Source organism: Narcine bancroftii, chromosome 2 (genome assembly GCF_036971445.1).
Source record: "Narcine bancroftii isolate sNarBan1 chromosome 2, sNarBan1.hap1, whole genome shotgun sequence".
NCBI lineage: Eukaryota > Metazoa > Chordata > Chondrichthyes > Torpediniformes > Narcinidae > Narcine > Narcine bancroftii.
Genome location: NC_091470.1, coordinates 182222685 through 182240561, shown reverse-complemented (window position 1 = coordinate 182240561; position 17877 = coordinate 182222685). Strand labels below are relative to the sequence as shown.

The 17877-nt window shown below is 52.1% G+C and overlaps 1 protein-coding gene across 1 annotated transcript in view; it reads right to left on the bottom strand.

Moving 5' to 3' along the window:
• The window catches only part of LOC138754746 (collagen alpha-1(V) chain-like), a 244223-nt gene extending 226557 nt beyond the window's left edge, over positions 1 to 17666 (bottom strand). Inside the window, exon 1 of the mRNA XM_069919517.1 lies at positions 17215 to 17666. Within this exon, the coding sequence (XP_069775618.1) occupies positions 17215 to 17353 (139 nt within the window). The 5' untranslated portion in view covers positions 17354 to 17666. The remainder of the gene's footprint in view (positions 1 to 17214) is intronic.
• Between the last annotated feature and the right edge of the window lie 211 nt (positions 17667 to 17877).

Below are 17877 nucleotides of genomic sequence, written 5' to 3'. Positions count from 1 at the left end.
GGCGGAGCAGATCCGATGGGCCGAATGGCCGGCTTCTGTTCCTTGTGAAAATCTAAAGCTTCTCATCCTGTTGAGAAACAGAGGGTCTTGGGCATCGCCAATCGTGCAGCGGCTGTGAGATACCACCAGCCCACAGCCTGTGTTAATACCCATGATTCTGGCTAAAATTAGCCAATTATCACCTCTAATTAGGATTATTAACATAGATGATGGAAGTGTGGTATTGCACAGCCGCTACACAAAGACGAAAACAAAAATGTTTTAGTTAAAATCTCTCTCTGACGCGCGCACACACACACACACACCTCTCTCTCTGACACACAGGCGGAAACACAGTCAGACTGAATCCATTCAGTAATGCAAAGCCACAGAAGGCAGGGGTAAGACAGGAGAAGAAATAACAAACGGAAATACGGTAAATTGAGAGAGCAATGGACAACCTGGTGAATGCAAGGATGTCTTTCCTGAAACCTTGAGCCAAGTCATTCAGACGCAAGAGGCAAAGAAGGGGCCCCGGAGTGAATTCACAGCTACGTTCCCGCTGAACTGGAATGTGATTAACAGCCTGAATCCAGGCCAATATTCCAAAAGAACTCTGTGAAGCCTTCTACCTCCTCGACCAGAAATCCAATGCATTCAACTTGGGCTTTCACAGATGATTTTGCCAGCTGTTTGAAAGATCGTCCAAAGCACGGAGTATGTGTTGTCAAATTAATTTGTTTTCTTATGGTGTGATGATGCAATTTTAAATTTACCTTTAGACCTGCGGCACGGTAACAGGACCCTAGCCGCCCACGAGCCCGTGCCGCCCAGACTTACAATCCCCATGTGTTTTTGGAGGGTGGGAAGAAACTGGAGTCCCCGGGAAAACCCACGCAGACACGGGGAGAACTTACAAACTCCTTACAGACAGCGCAGGATTCGATCCCCAGGTCAACGGTGCTGAAACAGCGTTGCCCAAACGGCTATGTCAATTGTGCCACCCTGAACACACTGCAGTCAACAGTGAATTTTCATTGTTAGAAGATATTTAAACTCATTTGCCGTTATTCTATTTAGTTTAGGTGGGATGTTCCTGGGAAGCTGCAGTCAGGCCTCCGTAGCACGTGTATATTGTACTCTGTGTATGACAATAAGCTCCACACATTCGTTCAGCTGTGCTCTCTCGAGTTGGTTGCATTCTCGAACCTTCCGTCCAAGGCTGGCTCATCTAGTTCTGGCAAAGAGTGACTGAGCTGCTTTGACTGTCCCTAGCCTCCACCTCCCCAGTTGCTGCCTAGCCTGCTGGTGGTTCCAGTTTATGTTAGGGTTACAACAGGGCCTTACGGCCCACAGTGTCCACACCGCCCAAATACACCTGTGTGATCTGACCTGATCCAACCCAACCTGAACAACCTGACCCAATCAATGCAAGGCCCAGACCAGGCGTCAGCACCAAAACAAGTGGGGGATGGGGGGGAAGGGCATCAGGGTAACTGCAAAGGGGGGCGCAATCTGACCTTCAAAAAATTGCTCAGCGGGAAAGGGTGGGCTGGGGGTGGTGGTGTCTATCATGAACCTCCTCCACGCACCTTCCTCCGACATAGCAGACAAACACACTGTTTATATTGCATGACCAATGGCGCTAGGCTGCGGGTTGCAATGCCTCATTTGGGGTGCCAATGGTTGTGGGCAGTAAAGGGGGATCGCAATACCTCATGTTGGGGGGGGATGCCTGTGAATGCCCTCTCCTTGCCGCCGACCCTGACTCAGACACACAGAATGGGTGGGAGTGAAGGATCAGGAATGGTGGATTTTTTTCTTTTGGAAAAGATGTCAATGGCAACAGGGGAAGGGATGGAGGGGTGGGGGCCTCAGGATGAATCAACCTTACACAGATGCCGCAGGACCTACCAGCTGGTGGTTGAAAGTAGATTCATACAACAACACAGTACAGGAAAAGGCCTTTTTGTCCACTAACCAGCAACCGCCCACTGATCCGTCAGAAACTGGCCAGAATGAAGGCAAGGAAAATGGAGGCTTGTTCTGTAGAAGGTTGGGCGATGGATGGTGCGTCAGCAACCACGGTGGTTCCTCAACAGCCGGTGGCCTTCTCTCTTTCCCACACCCCGCCAGCATCAGCCCCTCACCTTCTGGTGGAAAGCAGTCAAGAATACATGAGTTTACCAATGACACTCCTGCACAGATCTGTCCCCTTACCCTGACATCCGTGTTGGATCCAGTAACACGCAGGTACCCAGCCCAGGTCCTCGGGGCTAGACCAGTGGTGATGGGGAAGTGGGGAGAGGGTGGAGGCAGGGGTGTCACTTGGGTTAGTGTCACCAAGTGCGATAACTCATGGTATCACCCCTCCCACCGTGGAGCTCCTCCTGTACCAGACCATACTGAATCCTCAGTAATGTTTTTTGTACTAAATTTACTCATAAATTGGAATTCCCATATAACTCTGAATGTAACAGCAATAGTAATGAGATAAGCGACTGGCAAAATTAAAATTACACCATTAAATTACAATATCGAACGGCTTCATTCTCAAAACAGTTATTGATGTTGGTCCACAAATACTAATGACCACAATATTGTAGCTAAAACACCAGAAAATCTGACAAAAGCAGCGATTATAAAAACTCCAGCAGCAACAAAAACAGCAGCACTTGCTTGTGCGGAAGAAACCATGTGATTCAAAGGGCCGTGGTCATTGGCTAATAATGACAGCTCTGACTGGAGCACATTAGAAGGTACAAAATGTAAATGGGCCTTCTGGGTCTATTGATCCATGTCAGCTGGGCTGACGAGAAATGTTTTTGTTTTTAGAACAAACTACAGGGATATTTTTATAAAAAATAATATATTTCTGCTGAAACACTGCACAAAAATTATATAGACAGACATTTTAGTGTCACCCTCCTCTGATGGTGTCACCTGGTGCAGTCCGCACACCCCCTCACCTTCCCCCCTCCCAGTGACGCCAGTAGGTGGAGGGGAGGGTGAGGGCCTCAGGATGAATCGGACCAGTGGTTGTCAACCTTATGCAAACGCTGCAAAGAACTATGGGGTGACCTGCGATGAACCCATAGACCACCAGAGAGGACGGGGAACTGGAGAATTCCAACCCCAACCCAGATCATTGGAAATTTTGTTTTGTGTTCATGAGAGAATACTTCGGAGAATTTATTTTGTCATGAGAGCAAGCCCACAGACCACAGGTTGAGGTGAGCTGGGGCTTTCTCTTCCACCCAGATTGGGGATGAGTCCCTGCCCAGGTGCATCACAGTGCGGGATGGGAGATAACTTGCTGAATAGCTCACAGACCAGAGCTCTTCAGTGGGCACCTGGGAAAGCGTGGCGCAGTTAGCATGGCACCACAACAGCGCCAGAATCTAGTGCTCTCCGTAAAGAGTTTGCACACTCCCCCCCCCCCCTATCGTGACCTGCATGGGTTTCCTCCAGGTGCTCCAGTTTCCTCCCACCCTTCAAAAATATACAGTGGGGAGGAGGGAGGCAGGTTAACTGGACGGCACACGCTCGTGGGCTGGAAGTGCCTGTAACTGTGTTGTATCTCTAAATTAAAAATAAAATTAAACAATCCAATTCAACCCTTGCCCTGAGATCCTGCAATGAATACAAATTAGTACTGCGAGAAGTGGCCACAGTTGCTGTGTTATTGAAGGTCTTGGCACGATATGTTATGCGTCTGGACTATATCAATGCAGAAATTGAGTGCCAAACCTTTTATCTGCAGAAAATAAGGAAAGTGGTTAATACAGTGGAGTGCTGAAGATAACTCAGCCGGACCCGTGCCATTCATTGGAGGTGACGTTCTGCAGCCAACATTACGGGCCTGAGCCCTTTGTCAAGGTAAGGGCTTTGAGGGGTTCAGGAAGGTGGACTTGATGAGGAGTGGCCAAGACTTTTCAGTCTTCTGGCAAGGGCAATGTTCTTCCAGGTGTGAGAAACAGAAGGGACAACAATGGGGAGAGAATGAGTGGGGTGGGGAGGGGAGGGTGCTACCTGAGATGGGATATCATTATCAGAATGGTCACAAACTGGGTATCTCACCCCCTCCCCCCCCCACTTTCCCCTCCTCCTCTCTCTCTTCCCCTTTTGTCCCCTTCTCCCCACTCTCTCCCCCTCTCTACATTCTCTCTTCCCCCTTTTTCTCCCCCTCCAACCTCTCCCTTTCTATCCCCTCTTTTTCCCTCTCTCCCCTCTCTCTTTCTCTCCCCTCTCTCTCTCTTCCCCTCTTTCTCTCTCTTTTCCCCTCTTTCTCTCTCTTTTCCCCCTCCCTCTCTCTCTCTCTCCCCCTGTCAGAGATTCCCCCGTCTCCTTGGACCTTGCAGATGAATAAAGGATGAATTGCAGAAGGCCAGGCCAAATACCCTGGAGGGTTCCAGGTGGAACCCTGCTTCAGGAAGACAGGTGGGGTGGGGGTGGTGGGATCGGAACAAAGGCGAAGGAAGGGAGAGGTGAGTGTGGGAAGGGAGAGGGGATTTAACATGGCCGGCCATTGGAGGGGGGGGGGGAGGGTTCCTGAGAACCGACACAGCCTCCTTGTTCGAACTTGGTCCCCATAACGTCGAGTCAGGAGTGATGTGCCTGTGGTGATATGTTTCCTCCATTGTATGTTGTTACCATTGTCGGTTATGTATATGGAGGTGGCCCGTCCACGAATGGCTCATACCCTATGACTCCTACCCCCGTGGTCCTGGGCCATAAAGGTCGAGCCACCTCTCCCTTGCCGCCATTCCTATCCTGGGATGCGGGCCAGCAAGGTGTATTAAAGCCTATTGTTCCCTCAGCTTGTCTCTCTGTGGTTACTGGTAGTGCCCGACGGTGCCCATGAATAATAAACCCGTCAAAACAGAGGGGCCAATTCCATCCGTTGACAATCCTTACATCATTTTGAATTGACTGCAGATGAAAATCTTTTTTTCCAATCCCAACTTTCTTTTGCAAACTTTAAAAGGATCATAAGCACCGCGTCTCAAGATGTGTGGGAGATGAGGCATGAAATTCCTGAACTTAAATGTTTTACCAGGACTTTCTGCTTAAATACTTCAAGAGATTCAGTTACAGGAGAGCACTTGAAGGAAAACCAATCAAGTTCTCCCTGCTAAACCACTCGACCACAGCGTCTTTTTTTTTTGCTTTGCTACACTTGCTTACGAGCTGGGGATTTAACCGAGAGAATCATACCGTCGAAACCAGTCCGAAAGATGTCCTGCGGGCTGGGGTTTTACCCCCATAGTTAGATGTGCCCTCGGAAAGGACGGTCCCATTGCTGATCTCATAACACAGTAAAGTAAGATGCTCCAAGAGGCGTCATTGGAAGAAGGTGTTGAAAGTTGTTGCAATTCAGCTGAGAGCAAAATTTGATGCGGAGTTTGCAAAATCTCCAGTGCTTTTCAGTTGAATTTCCATTCGTCAACATATCATTCATTCCTGTGTCAAAACCAGGAGACACACCTGCAGAGAAAAATATATCTGCAGGAATATTTATAGTGGAGATCTGGAAATGATCGGCCACGTTTGAGCTGCAAACGGTCTCCATGCACAGAGGAAATGAATGATCCCGAATCCAGACGTGGAGTATAGTTCCAGACATATGAGAATGTGATTGTCTACTCCGTCAGACAGCGAGGGAGATCAGCTCAAGGCAAGAAGTCTCCGGTGGACGGGGGGGCGGGGGGAGGTCCTGTGATTGGCTGAGATGACGAGAGGGGGCAATTGGGAGAGGTACCCCTCCCCCAGCCACGTCGTTGATGGATTCGGCAGCTGAATCATTTTGATTGAGGGGGAAGTAGAGGGGGGGGGGGGGAAGACCTTCCTTTCAAGGCAGGACCTCCCATGTGGGGAAGAGACTTCTTGCCCGCTCTCCCCTGTGGACCCTGTGGATGGCAGAAGCTTGACCTCACCCACAGTGAGAACTTGGGTGAGGTCTGACGAAACGAGGATGAGACCAAATTGGGACACTGTGCACAGTTTTTGGGTCACCTAACCACAGGAAAGATATCAGTAAAGCTGCCTTCAGGTGCATTCTCCGCCAAGAATGCGCCTGCAGAAGCGGATTCAGACCTGTGGAACGGTCGTTCAGGTGGCCAGCGCTAAAAGCGCAGCGCTAGCCCCCTGAAAGGGACAGCTGCACGGGAGGCGCCTTGGAGCGCACTCCGGCTCCTGTCCCACCCCAGCTCTGACATCCCGCGCCAGGGGGCAGGGGCAGTGGGGAGGGAGCTGTCAGGCGCTCACCAGCTGATGTCATCTCCTTAGCAGCCGTTTTCAGGCGACTGCATTCAGGTGCCTGGGGGGACTTCAGTGCTCCAGTGATTATCCCTCCCGGAGGAGGGTTAAGCGGCTTTACGTCGAGGTATTTTGGCCACCTGAAAGTGCCTTAAGATTGAAAGAGTGCAGAGATTTACAAGGATGCTGCCATGACTTCAAGAACTCAGTTACAGGGAGAGAGTAAACTTCATTCCCTGGAACATCAGAGAATGAGGGGAGATTTTATATTAAAAAAAATTATGAAGGGTACAGGTAAAATAAGTGCAAGAAGGCCTTTTCCACTGAGGTTGGATGAGATACAAAGCAGAGGACATGGGTTAAGGGAGAAATGGGAAAAGTTTAAGGGGAACTTCTTCATGAAGAGAGTGGTGGAAATTGGGAACTGCTGAAGTGGTAATGTGGGCTCAATTTTGACATTAAAGAAATATTTGGACAGGTATATCGATTGGAGGGGTGTGAAAGGATATGGACTGGGTGCAGATGAGGGGGACGGCAGAAAAATAGTTTGGTTCAGACTAGATGGGTTTCTGAGCTGTGATGTTCCCTGGTTTTCGTTGGCTTTGCCACCGCTCCAACCAACCTCATCAAACTGTCGTCATCACCCACCCAACGAGGCCAAATTGACTGTTCAGCACTGTGGTTCAGCAGACAGTGAGGGTCTGAATTGAATGAGTCAATGTCCTGGGCCTCCAGAACACAATCTCTGGAGGGGAAAGGTCCGCACTGTGACCTGGGGCAGGGGAGGAAACCTGTTTGTCCGTAGGTCTGGTTACGTCAGTAGTCGTCACAGTGTCCTGTGGCACTTCCCACCCACTAGACCCTGTGCCCAGCTGTGGTCCCACAGGACACCAGAACAAAGCTATGACCACACATCCAGACCTGCAGTCAGAAGACACTGGTCTGGATAAATGAACCCTCTGCAGACACTCACACACCCCAGCTCACAACCCCATATCCCCAGTCCACAGATCACCCCCCACCCACACAGATCATCACCCACATACACAAATCAACCCCCACCCACACAGATGACCCTCATACTCACGCACATCATGCAGACAGATCACCCGGACAGTCCCCAAAACACAGGCACCTCCTCAGACTCCCCGCGACACACATCCCATGGAACCCCTGCACCGATTCCCCCTCACTCCACCACTCCATGTCAAACATCAGATCTACCCCCATCCCCTCACCCAGTGCCTCCAGCCCATCCTTTCCCCCCCCCCCCGACCCCCCAAGCAGCCAGGAGCCTCCCCTTGACCCAGCCATCCACCTCTGCACCCCACCACCCATCCTGACCCACCCAAAAACTTCCCCATCTCCATGCTCCCACCATGACCCCCATCTGTGAGAATCCCTCCAAGCCCACCTCCAATCCCCCACCCTGCCTGACCCAGCGCAGAATCAGACCAATGGTACTGATGGTAAAAAGGACAAGCTCGATTACAGCAAAAGGGAACAGTCAAACTTGTCCACAAATCAGTGGCTCAATGATCATAGAACACTATGATACAGAAACAGGCCCTTTGGCCCATCTAGTCTGTGCCTGTGCCCCATTGATCTGCATCTGGACCACACCTCCCTCATCCAAATTTTTCTGAAATGTCAAAAATCGAGCCTGCATTCACCACTTCAGCTCATTCCACACTCCCATTGCATTAAACCTCTTAGCTTTCACCCCCAACCCACAGCCTCTGGTTTGTATCTCATCCAACTTCAGCAGGAAGCAGCATGCTTGCCTTTGCTCTATCTGTACCCTCATAATTTTGCATTCCTCACGCAAATACCCCCTCATTTTTTTCTGACACTCCAGGGAATAAGGTTCTAACCTGTTCAACCTTGCCCTGTAACTCAGCTTCTCCAGTCCCTGCAACATCCTTGTAATTCTTCCCTGCACTCTCTCAATCTCATTGTTGTCCTTCCTGCAGTTAGTTGACCAAAACTGAACTCAATACTCCAAATAAATTTTCGGTCTGATTTTTTCACCGCTGATAAATGTTCTGTCAGAAAACGTCTCTCACTCTGATGCAATTGGCTATATAAATTATCTACTATTGTCACAAACCATGCTGTAACTTCAATAGCAAGACGGGGCAGTAATTTGGGCTCCGTATTTGACATGTCAGCTGAAATCATGACCTGTTTGGATTAGCAGGAGTTAGTGGGATGGGATGTTCTGGGAAGAGGTGTGCAAGAGATTAATCGTGCGCAAGCATCAAAGGACACAATGCTGGAGAAACTTGGCAGAGCCCTTTATAATGGCAAGGTAAAGATGCATAACTACGATTTGGGTTTGAGCCCTTCATCAAAGTATGGAAAAAATGTCAGTAGTTTGGAGGGGGGGAGGTGATAGGTGGAGAAGAGAGGGAGGGGACAGCAGCAATCGGGCAGGAGGAATGGCTGGAAGAAGGGACGGAGGAGAACTGGAGAAGGGAAGGGGGGAGGGGAGAGCAGATTAACAGAAACCAGAAAAGTCGATGTTAATGCCATTTGGCTGGAGAGGGCCCAGACGGAAAATCAGGTTTTGGTCCTCCAATTTGTGGGGGTTTTGGTGGGACGGTGCATCAGGCAGACATATGAGTGCGGGAGTGAAATGGTTGGCCACTGGGATGTTCCAGTCACTGGTGCGGATGGAGCAAAGGTGCCCAACTAGGTGATCTCGCAATGGGGAGGCACTGTCAGTGTAACGCCTTTACAGCCCCAGTGATCGGGACTGGACCTGGGTTCGAATCTCATGCTGTCTGAAAGGAGTTTGTATATTCACACCATGTCTGCATGGGTTTTCTCTGGGAGCTCCCGTTTCCTCCCATTCCTCAAAAAAAAAGTACCAGAGTGTCGGTTAATGGGGTGTAAATTGGGTGGCACGGACTCCCAGAGCCAAATTGGCCTGTAAAAGTACTGTATGTCTAATCTGCGCCCAGTCTCTCCAATGTTAGCCACAAGTTTTAAGATTGATTTGGGCATTACTGGGCATTTTCCACCAAGGTTGGATGAGACAAGAACTGTGGGTTAAAGGCGAAAGGTAAAAACATTTAAACATTCAGGGGAACCCCTTCACTCAGAGGTGTGGTGAGTGTGAAACAAGGTGGTGGGTTTGGTGGCACGGTTCGCAGTGAATGCCGGAGGATCTCCTTGAAGGGTTGCTGCTGGGCCGGGCAAAACTGGCTATTCATGGGTAGTCAAGGGTTCAGGGCGAGCCGACTGCCTGGCCCCCTTCCGGTCTGGGACTGTGCGGTGTTGGACCCGGAGCACACAGTATCCGAGGGGGCAGTGGGCAAGTTCCCGGAACTGTGGCCCCTCCCTCCCCCCAGAGAATCAAGTGCATCTTAACCAGTAATAATGGGGTTTTAATTTGAAAATGTAAATAGGGTATCACAGTGATTTACCACTTCTCGTGAACTTCCAAGATGTTAGTAGTGGTTTTAGATGTATTTTTGTGTATGTTTTTGTGTGGTTCCGAATAAATTTTTGTAAATAAAATTGAAGTGGGGGATTGCAGGCTCAATTTCAATATTTAAGGGAAAATTGGAAATGCCCAGGCCTGAAACATAGGTGATACTTTACTACCTATCAATTCTGTGTGACCAACTGGCATCACTAGGGAGGTGTGGACCACATCAAGTGACACCATCAGAGGAGGTGACACCAAATTGACTATCTATAAATTTTTTGTGCAATGTTTCAGCAGAAATGTATTATTCCCTGAGGTTAATGATGCTTTGAATCCCAAGGTTTCTTCCGCACAAGCAAGCGCTGTTGTTTTTGTTGCTGCTGGTGTTTTTACGGTCGCTGCTTTGGTCAGATTTTCTGGTGTTTTAACTACAATATTGTGGCCATTAGTAATTATGGACCAATATCAATAACTTTTTTTGAGAATGATGTGGTACAATATTGTAATTTTAATTTTGCTTATTGTTTATCTCACTATTATGGCCAATACATTCAGTGATATATGGGAATTCCAATTTACGAGTAATATTAGTACAAAAAGGATTCTATATGATTTGGTATGAGAGAAGGTCCATGATGGTCCATGCGTTACTGCACTGGATGACGCCCAACACTAGTAATGTCACTGGCATGGCCTGCTGGGATTCTCCAGCAGCTTTGAGCCTTGCACTTAACATCAGCATCTGCCAGCAACATATGTTTGTCTCCTGTGGTGCTGAAAAGACCGACTGGGTTCCTCTAGCATTTCTTGGTGTGTTTTTGCTAAAATCTCACTGTCTGCAGACTTTTGCGTTTTACTCAGGCTTTCTAGTTTAATCAATGAGGTACTTGGATGGGAGGGGAATGGAGGTCTAGGGTGCAGGGCAATGGGACCAGGTGAAATAAAGAGTTCATCGCAGACTAGATTGGCCGAAGATCCAGTATCTCCGCTGCAGTGTTCATCGCCCATCCTTGGCGCTTCGACTTATGGGGAGAGATGTAATCATTCTGTCGGTGGGTGGCAAACCGGGTGATGTCATAGAACACTACAGCACAGAAAAAACTGGGCCATTCAGCACTTCTAATCTATGCCAAAACAACATTCTGCTAGTCCCTCCGACCTGCACCCATTCCTCAACCCTCTCCCATCCATTTATCGGTCCAATTTATTCCCAAAACCGAAAAGTCAGCCCGCGTTAATCACATCACGTTCCATACTCCCTGTGAAGAAGTTCACCCTAATGTTCCGCCTAAACCTTTCCCCTTTCACCCTAAAGGCTTGTCCTCTCTCCAAATCTAAGTGAGGCGTACTCACATTTACTCTGCCTATTCCCCTCATAATTTTGGAAATCTCCCCTCATTCAAAGAATAAAAGTCCTCACCTTTCCCTGTAACTCAACTCCTGAAGGCCCTCCTAGTAAATCTGTAGTTCTGCGACCAGAACTGCACACAATACTCCAAATTTGGCCTCACCAATGTCTTGGACGACCTCACCGAGAACATCCCAGCTCCTGTGCTCAATACTTTGATTTCTGAAGGCTGTCTTTGCAAGGCTAAGTGCGGCCAGCCGCCGTGGCCGAAAAGGGGCGAGCTGAGTCACCCGCCACCTTGGCCCCAGCCTGACGCCTCCGTGAGCACCCCCCCACTCCCAAGTTCCGTGCCCGGGACTTCCCTGCCCGCCGCCACCCCACCCTCTTCGTGGCAGGATCCGACACCCTCCGGATGGGACAGGCAGGCGCGGCTTCGCACTCTCCTGTCTTGCCCAGGGCACCCTCTGAACCACCAACGGCGGTGAGCTGGGAGCCGAGCCAGCGCAGTCCCACACTTGTTCATTCATTCCTCAACACACCGCTCCAGTGTACGATCAAGGCTATTCAGCTCTCCGTTCCTTTCGCTCTGTTTGTGAAGCCGCACGTCTCTCCCCCACCCCCAATTCCATTTCTCACGTCCTTCCCCACACCTCACCGCCTCCACTTCCCATTCTCTCGGCTTGCGTCGTCCCTCAGGGCCAGCAACCGGGAAATTATACCGCCACCTCCGGAGAGGGGACCAACACCAAGCCAAGAAGGGTGGACGTGGGGAGGAGGAAGGGGGGGGGGGAATGGCCCGCGCAGCCGGTTCACCGCGTCCGGGGAGAGGCACTCGGGATTGGCTCGTTCCCCCTCCCCAAAACCCAAGAAGCGGTCTGCGCCCTCCCTCCCCGAGACAGAAAGTCCTCCTCACCACCAGGGTTACGGGGAGGTGGGATGGAACGAGAAGAGGGAGGTGGGGAGGAGGAGATGGGAGTGGGAAAGACCACGCCTGTCCAAGCAGCCCACCCGTCCAGCGGACAGTACCAGAGAGGTGGACTGACCTCCGCCCATCGATGAATCAGCCTTTCCTAGCCTAAGTTTTGCCACGTTTAACCGTGCTTCATCCCTGGAAAAAATATATATATTTTAAAAGAGAGCCCCTTTTCAACTCCAAGCCCTTCAACGCAATCCTTGTGCGTTTGCCTCCCCCTCCCCGACCACACGGCTGCATTCTGACTACGTTCCATTCATTGGCGCTTCCTGACCAAGCCTGGTGGACTGGCAGAGACAAGAGAGCTCTTTCATCGAGGACCCGACATCGCACGGCGTGGGAAGGAGAGAGTTCAAGAAGTACTGCCCAACGCCAGCCGTTCGGCCCGTCCTGGCTGATCTCTCTCTCTTTCTCCCTTCGGCCATTCACTCCCCTCGCCCTGTCCACCCAATGGCTTGGCCTCCATGACCGTCCGCCGCAAAGGATTTCCGATTCGCCAGCCTCTGGGTGATCATCCTTGTTCCAAAGGGCCATATTTGTTGTATATTCTGAAGCCCCAGACTCTTCCCCCACCATCCTCTCCACATCCAGTCTCTCCTTTCAATGGGTATCAATGAGATTTCTCCAACCCCACCACCCCCATTCTTCTGAACTCCAGCGAGTTCAGTCCTTGTAGGACCCGCCCTTTCATTCCAGGGGATCATTCCCGTCCCCCTCCCCTGGATCCCCTCCAAAGCCAACACTTCCTTCCCTGGGTGACCTGCTCCCAATCCTTCCATTGACGCAACGTGAAAGGCGTGTCCACGGGCGACTGAGACCCTGGAAGCCAAACGCAATCCGCTGCGGGAACGCAGCCGGCCTCCGCGGGTCGGGAAAGGGTCCGGTCCCTTCTCCAGCGCCCTCCTGGCCTCAGGATTCCCGGACCCAAGCCATTGGCCATCCTTCTCTTGCCGAGTTCCCGCGGGCGGATTGAGTTTCGACGGATACTGGGACCACTCGGGCTTCTCCCAGACGGGACAAGGAAGGCGAGCGGTCTCGTACTGTTGATATGAAGAGCAAGGGTAGGGAAGGCATGCGGAGACCGGGTTATGGGTGCAGATTTCCGATTTATTGTCAGAGTACATCACATACAACCCTGAGCTTTTTTTCCCCCCTGCGGGCCAGGTAGAATTACCACTTATTGGTAGCGCCAAAAAAAAACTGTACAGAACATACACATAAAGAAACTTAAACTGGCTGCAAATACAGAGAAGAATCCTTAAAAAAGTTTGTCGTCGAGAAGTCTGATGGTGGAGGGAGGGGGGCCGCTATTGCTGAACCTGCTGAGTGCGAGTCTTGTGGCCCCGATACTTCTTTCCAAAACAGAGGGTGCGCCGGGTGATGGGGATCCTTGATGATCGCTGCTACTCTCCGACGGCAGCGTTTCCCGTAGATGGTTCTCGATGGTGGGGAGAGGTTTTTACCCCTGGACCGGCCATCTAACACTGAGATGTGCCCGACCTACTTCACCGGTGGCCTGTCAGGAGAACGAGTCCGACGCGCAAGAACCGGAGTTCCCTCTGCCAAAGTTGAGGAGTCCTAGACTCAGCCCTCCTCTCCCCACCCTCCACCTCCGCTCGGGGTTGAATGACGTATCCCTTTGACTGTTGCACCCTCACCAACCCCCCCCCCCCCCCCCCCACCACCAACATCGCCTTACAGCTGATGCACTGGATTACTGCTGTAACAAGGTACAGGGAGAGCCGCAGGCCACTGTAAACTGCTGGGGTCACTTCAGCTTCGGGGTGATAACTGGTCAGGGTATCAGTGCCAATCCGCCCACTGCCAAGCGGAATCGTGGACGGGAGAGCATTTCCATCACTGTAGCCCCCCACCCCCTCAGAACAGAGCTGGTATCCATGTCTGGAAAGGGTCAGCCCATGAGAAACAAAGTGTCAGACCCTGCTTGTGCCAGCCAAACGCTAAGCAATGGACTGGCAGGTCCTTCCTTGGATGATTCTCCCACCAACCCAAGGGTATTCACAGCGGTATACCCCACCAACCCCTCCACCCGAACTATTAATTCCCCCCCCCCCCTCCCCCGTTCCTGGTCAATCAGTCTGAGGTCGCCGGAAGGCAGCGCTGGGGGAGCGAGGACAAACGGTGGGGAAGGTGCTGGGGCTTCAAACTGTGAACACCCCCGCCCCTCCGTTCAGCGCTCCCAAATCCCCGCCACGGATACCCCGGCCCTTCCGGGTGTCCTCGGAACCGTCCCACGGAGAAGACCAGGTCAATGCTCAAAATTCACCGCTCGTCTTCACTCTCCAACATAGATCGGGGAAGGGGCGGGGAGATCCCCACACCTCTACCTCTCTTGGGCCCCGAGGCTGGTAGGTCGGAGCAATCTCAGCACCCCCAATCCCCAACATCACCCACCTCAACTACACCCAGCCACAACCTCCACGTTCCAGATCCCTCCCTATTCCACCCCACCTCCCCATTACAACCTCCAGCCTCCATCTCACTCTCCCAATAAACCCTTCACCTCTCCAATAATTCCCACCAACCCACCGTCAAAATCTCCCAGTAACCCTCAAATCCATCATCTCAATCTCCCCAGTAACAACCACATCATCACAAATTCTTCCCCAATAACCCTTACACTCCAATTAATTAACCCCAATAACCCCTCTCCCTCCATCTCATTAACCCCAATAACCCCCTACCCCTACCTCATTAACTCCTAACCCCACCTCATTAACCCCAATAACCCCCTACCCCACCATCCAATTAATCCAAATAAACCCCTACCCTTCCATCTCTCCTCTACCCACCATCTCAGTATTCCCCAATAACCCTCTCCCCTTCAATCTCAAATAACTCCCTCGATCCCTCCACCATATCACCCAATAACACACTCTAGTACACTATTCCCTAATAACTCCTTCTAATCCTCCATCTCAGCGTTCCTCAATAACCCCCCTCATCTCAATCTCCCGCCAATAACTCACTCTACCCCTTCATCTCACTATCCCACCCAACTAAATCCCAACCCTCTTGGTATACCCACTCCAAGGCCCGCTATCTCAAGGTAGCAGCGTCCCGCAAAACTCCCCCTTGCCTCCCAACCACCCCCCCCCCCCCCGAGTCCCACCTCTCGTCCCCCACATAATGCTTGAAACACTCAGCATCTGTGGATGCGAGACGCGTCTCCGTTTCAGGTGGAAGACGCCCCTCCCCATCAAATCCGGCCACAGTAACCCTTTTGTATCCTGCCCTGCAGATGGTTTCCAGAACCTTCTCCCTTTTGATTTCAGCTCTCCAACCATCTGGAGATTTTTTTTTAATATTCTCTTTTAAAAAATCAGTTTTCTTTCCCCCGTTTAACTGTAGACTTGAAAGAAGTGTTTGTCCGGGATTTTGACAAGATTCAACCAGCGTGCGCGTACATCATGTCCAAACAACACTGCTTGTTTAGCTGAATGATGCTTTGACTGGGACACAGATAGCGGCCGCCACAAGATGCATCTTGAATTCTCCCCGACCCAAGCTGCAGGGGTCGTGGGGATCCTGAGGGAGGTGGGCATGCAGTGGGGGAGAGGAACAGGTCCTCGCAATCCCAGAGCAGCTGCAGCCTTACTCTCGGATCTGCGAGTCCTGCCACGTTTTCAGCCTGGATACTCAGTGTAATTACAGTAGGAAATATTCATAGTTATGGCGAGGTTAAAAATACACCGGGTGCGACGAATTAAATTGGCTGTTTTTAGACCGAATGCGCGGGGCTCCTCGCCCCTCATCGCCCACACCAGCGACTGGTCAGAAGCCCGGCGAAGGCTGGGGTTGTGTCGGGTTCAGCGGTCTTGACGCACGGCCAATGTTTCGGCTGTGACCCGGTCCCAGGACATCAGATCACCGCGGACAGACGGGAGATGCTGACATATGTCAGTCTGGCCGCTCTCAACGGTGGGGCAGGTGGGAGGGGGGGGGTCGCTTCCCGCTGCCGAGCTAGAAATAGTCAGCTGTAGCGGGTCGTGGTTGCTGAGTTCAGGAATAGGAGGGATGCGTGGGGGGAAAGAATAGGGGTAGAAAGGGGAACGAAGGGAAGAATAGGAGGGGTAAGAAGTGGGAGAGGAAGGGGAGGGGCGCGGAAGGGGTAGAGCAAGGATGGGAGGAAGGGGAGGGGGTACAAGGGGGAGAGGAAGAGGAGAAGGGGAACAGGAGGAGAGGAGGGGGAGGGGAAGAGGAAGCAATGGGATGGAGAAGAGAGAGTATGAAAGAATTGGCGAGCCCGATGAGAAACGGCGGCGAACATCCCCAAGTCGTGCTCTCCTTCGCAACCTGCTGAGGGGACGGGAAGCTCCTTGCAGGGCGCCGAGTCCTGGGAGCGGGGATTGGGTCCGGCTTGGGATACGCTGCTCTCATCTGGTCGGCGCACACAAACTTTCCCCACGCCCCCACCCCATCCCGACCCTTCCACGGGACAAACTCCGAGTTTCGACCTCGCCGCGTCCGTGACCCGGAGCGGCCCTGCTGGCCCGTTGCTTCGGGCAAGGCGCCGAGGTGTGAGTTGGCCGGCGAGCGACCAGAGACCGACAGATGGCGTCGCCGACCCTCTTTGACCACGTCAACCCTCCCCAGCCCGGCTTGGAATCGCATCCCCCGCCCCCCGACTCCTGCTGGAGGACAAGGGAGAGGCGGCACAAGCCTCCCCGAGTCCCACCACTCCCAACCTGACTGACAGTGGGGCTCTGATTGACACCTTCGGCACTGCATCGGACTTGGCAACCCACTCACAGCCCCTGTCACCGCAGAACTCTCGGCGCACGATCCAAAATGACCTTTGCAGTTCCTGAAAACTTCGCACAAAGTTTTGCAGTTCCGATTCAAGCCCGGAATTGTCCAGAATCCGAAGAAATCAAAGCGTCAAAATCCTGAATTTTAATTCCTGCACTCCTGCTCTCTCTTTCTCTCACCATCTCCACCTCTCCTTTTCTCTCTTCCCCTCCTCCTTTTCTCTCTCCCCTCTCTTTATAACCCATTTCTTCCTCTCCCCTCTCTTTCTCTCTCCATCTTCCCTTTCCCTCTCCCACTTGTTTATTCTCCCCTTTTTTCTTTCCCTCCCTCTCCCTCCCCTTCTGTCTCCCTCTCTTCTCTCTCTCTCCTGTCACCAACTCTGGGCAACTTGCAGTCTGTAATCGCAAGCAACTCTTCCAAGGCGAATGCAAAAAGTTCTTCCCTTACCTGCCTGGGCGGCCGATGTTTGCCACAGGGTCAACGATAATACCGACGTTTGCCACAGGGTCAACGATAATACAGATAAACTCGTGTCCCAAATCCAACTTCTTCTTTTCCTCCGGGAAGGAGAGCTGAGAAAATCCATGGCTGCCCGGATTCCCCGCAACCAGCAAGAAACGGGTCACTTTTTTTAACTCGTCGAGGGGGTGGGATGGGTGGGGGGAGAGGGGGCGGGGGGTGAGGTGGGGGTGGGGGCAAAGCCTTGCGAGCGAAGGTCAAAGGAGGCTGTCCTGCACCCGGTCTAGGGGTCCATGCAAGGCGGCGGAGCGAGTGGCTTGTTGTCGGTGTTGAGCAGAGGGAGAGGGGGCAGAGGTGGCGGGTGCCTCCCGCTCCTAGATGCTCTGCTGGGACTGTTGCGGGCTGGGTGAAAGCATCCCCCCTTCCCCTCTTTCACTGCTCCGCCGCTTCCCTCGAATGACACACCGGCGCAACTTCGGGGAGCACCGCAAGCTGCCACCTCCGCGACCGGCCAATCACAGCGCCGGTTCAAACTTTCCGCCAATCGGTGGACGCCCCTGTCCGCCGGGCTACCTGCAGCGCCTGGGCTCGGCGTCCGGCCATTGGCCAGAGGCGGCGGAATGGGCGCACCAATAGGAGGAGAGGGGATGG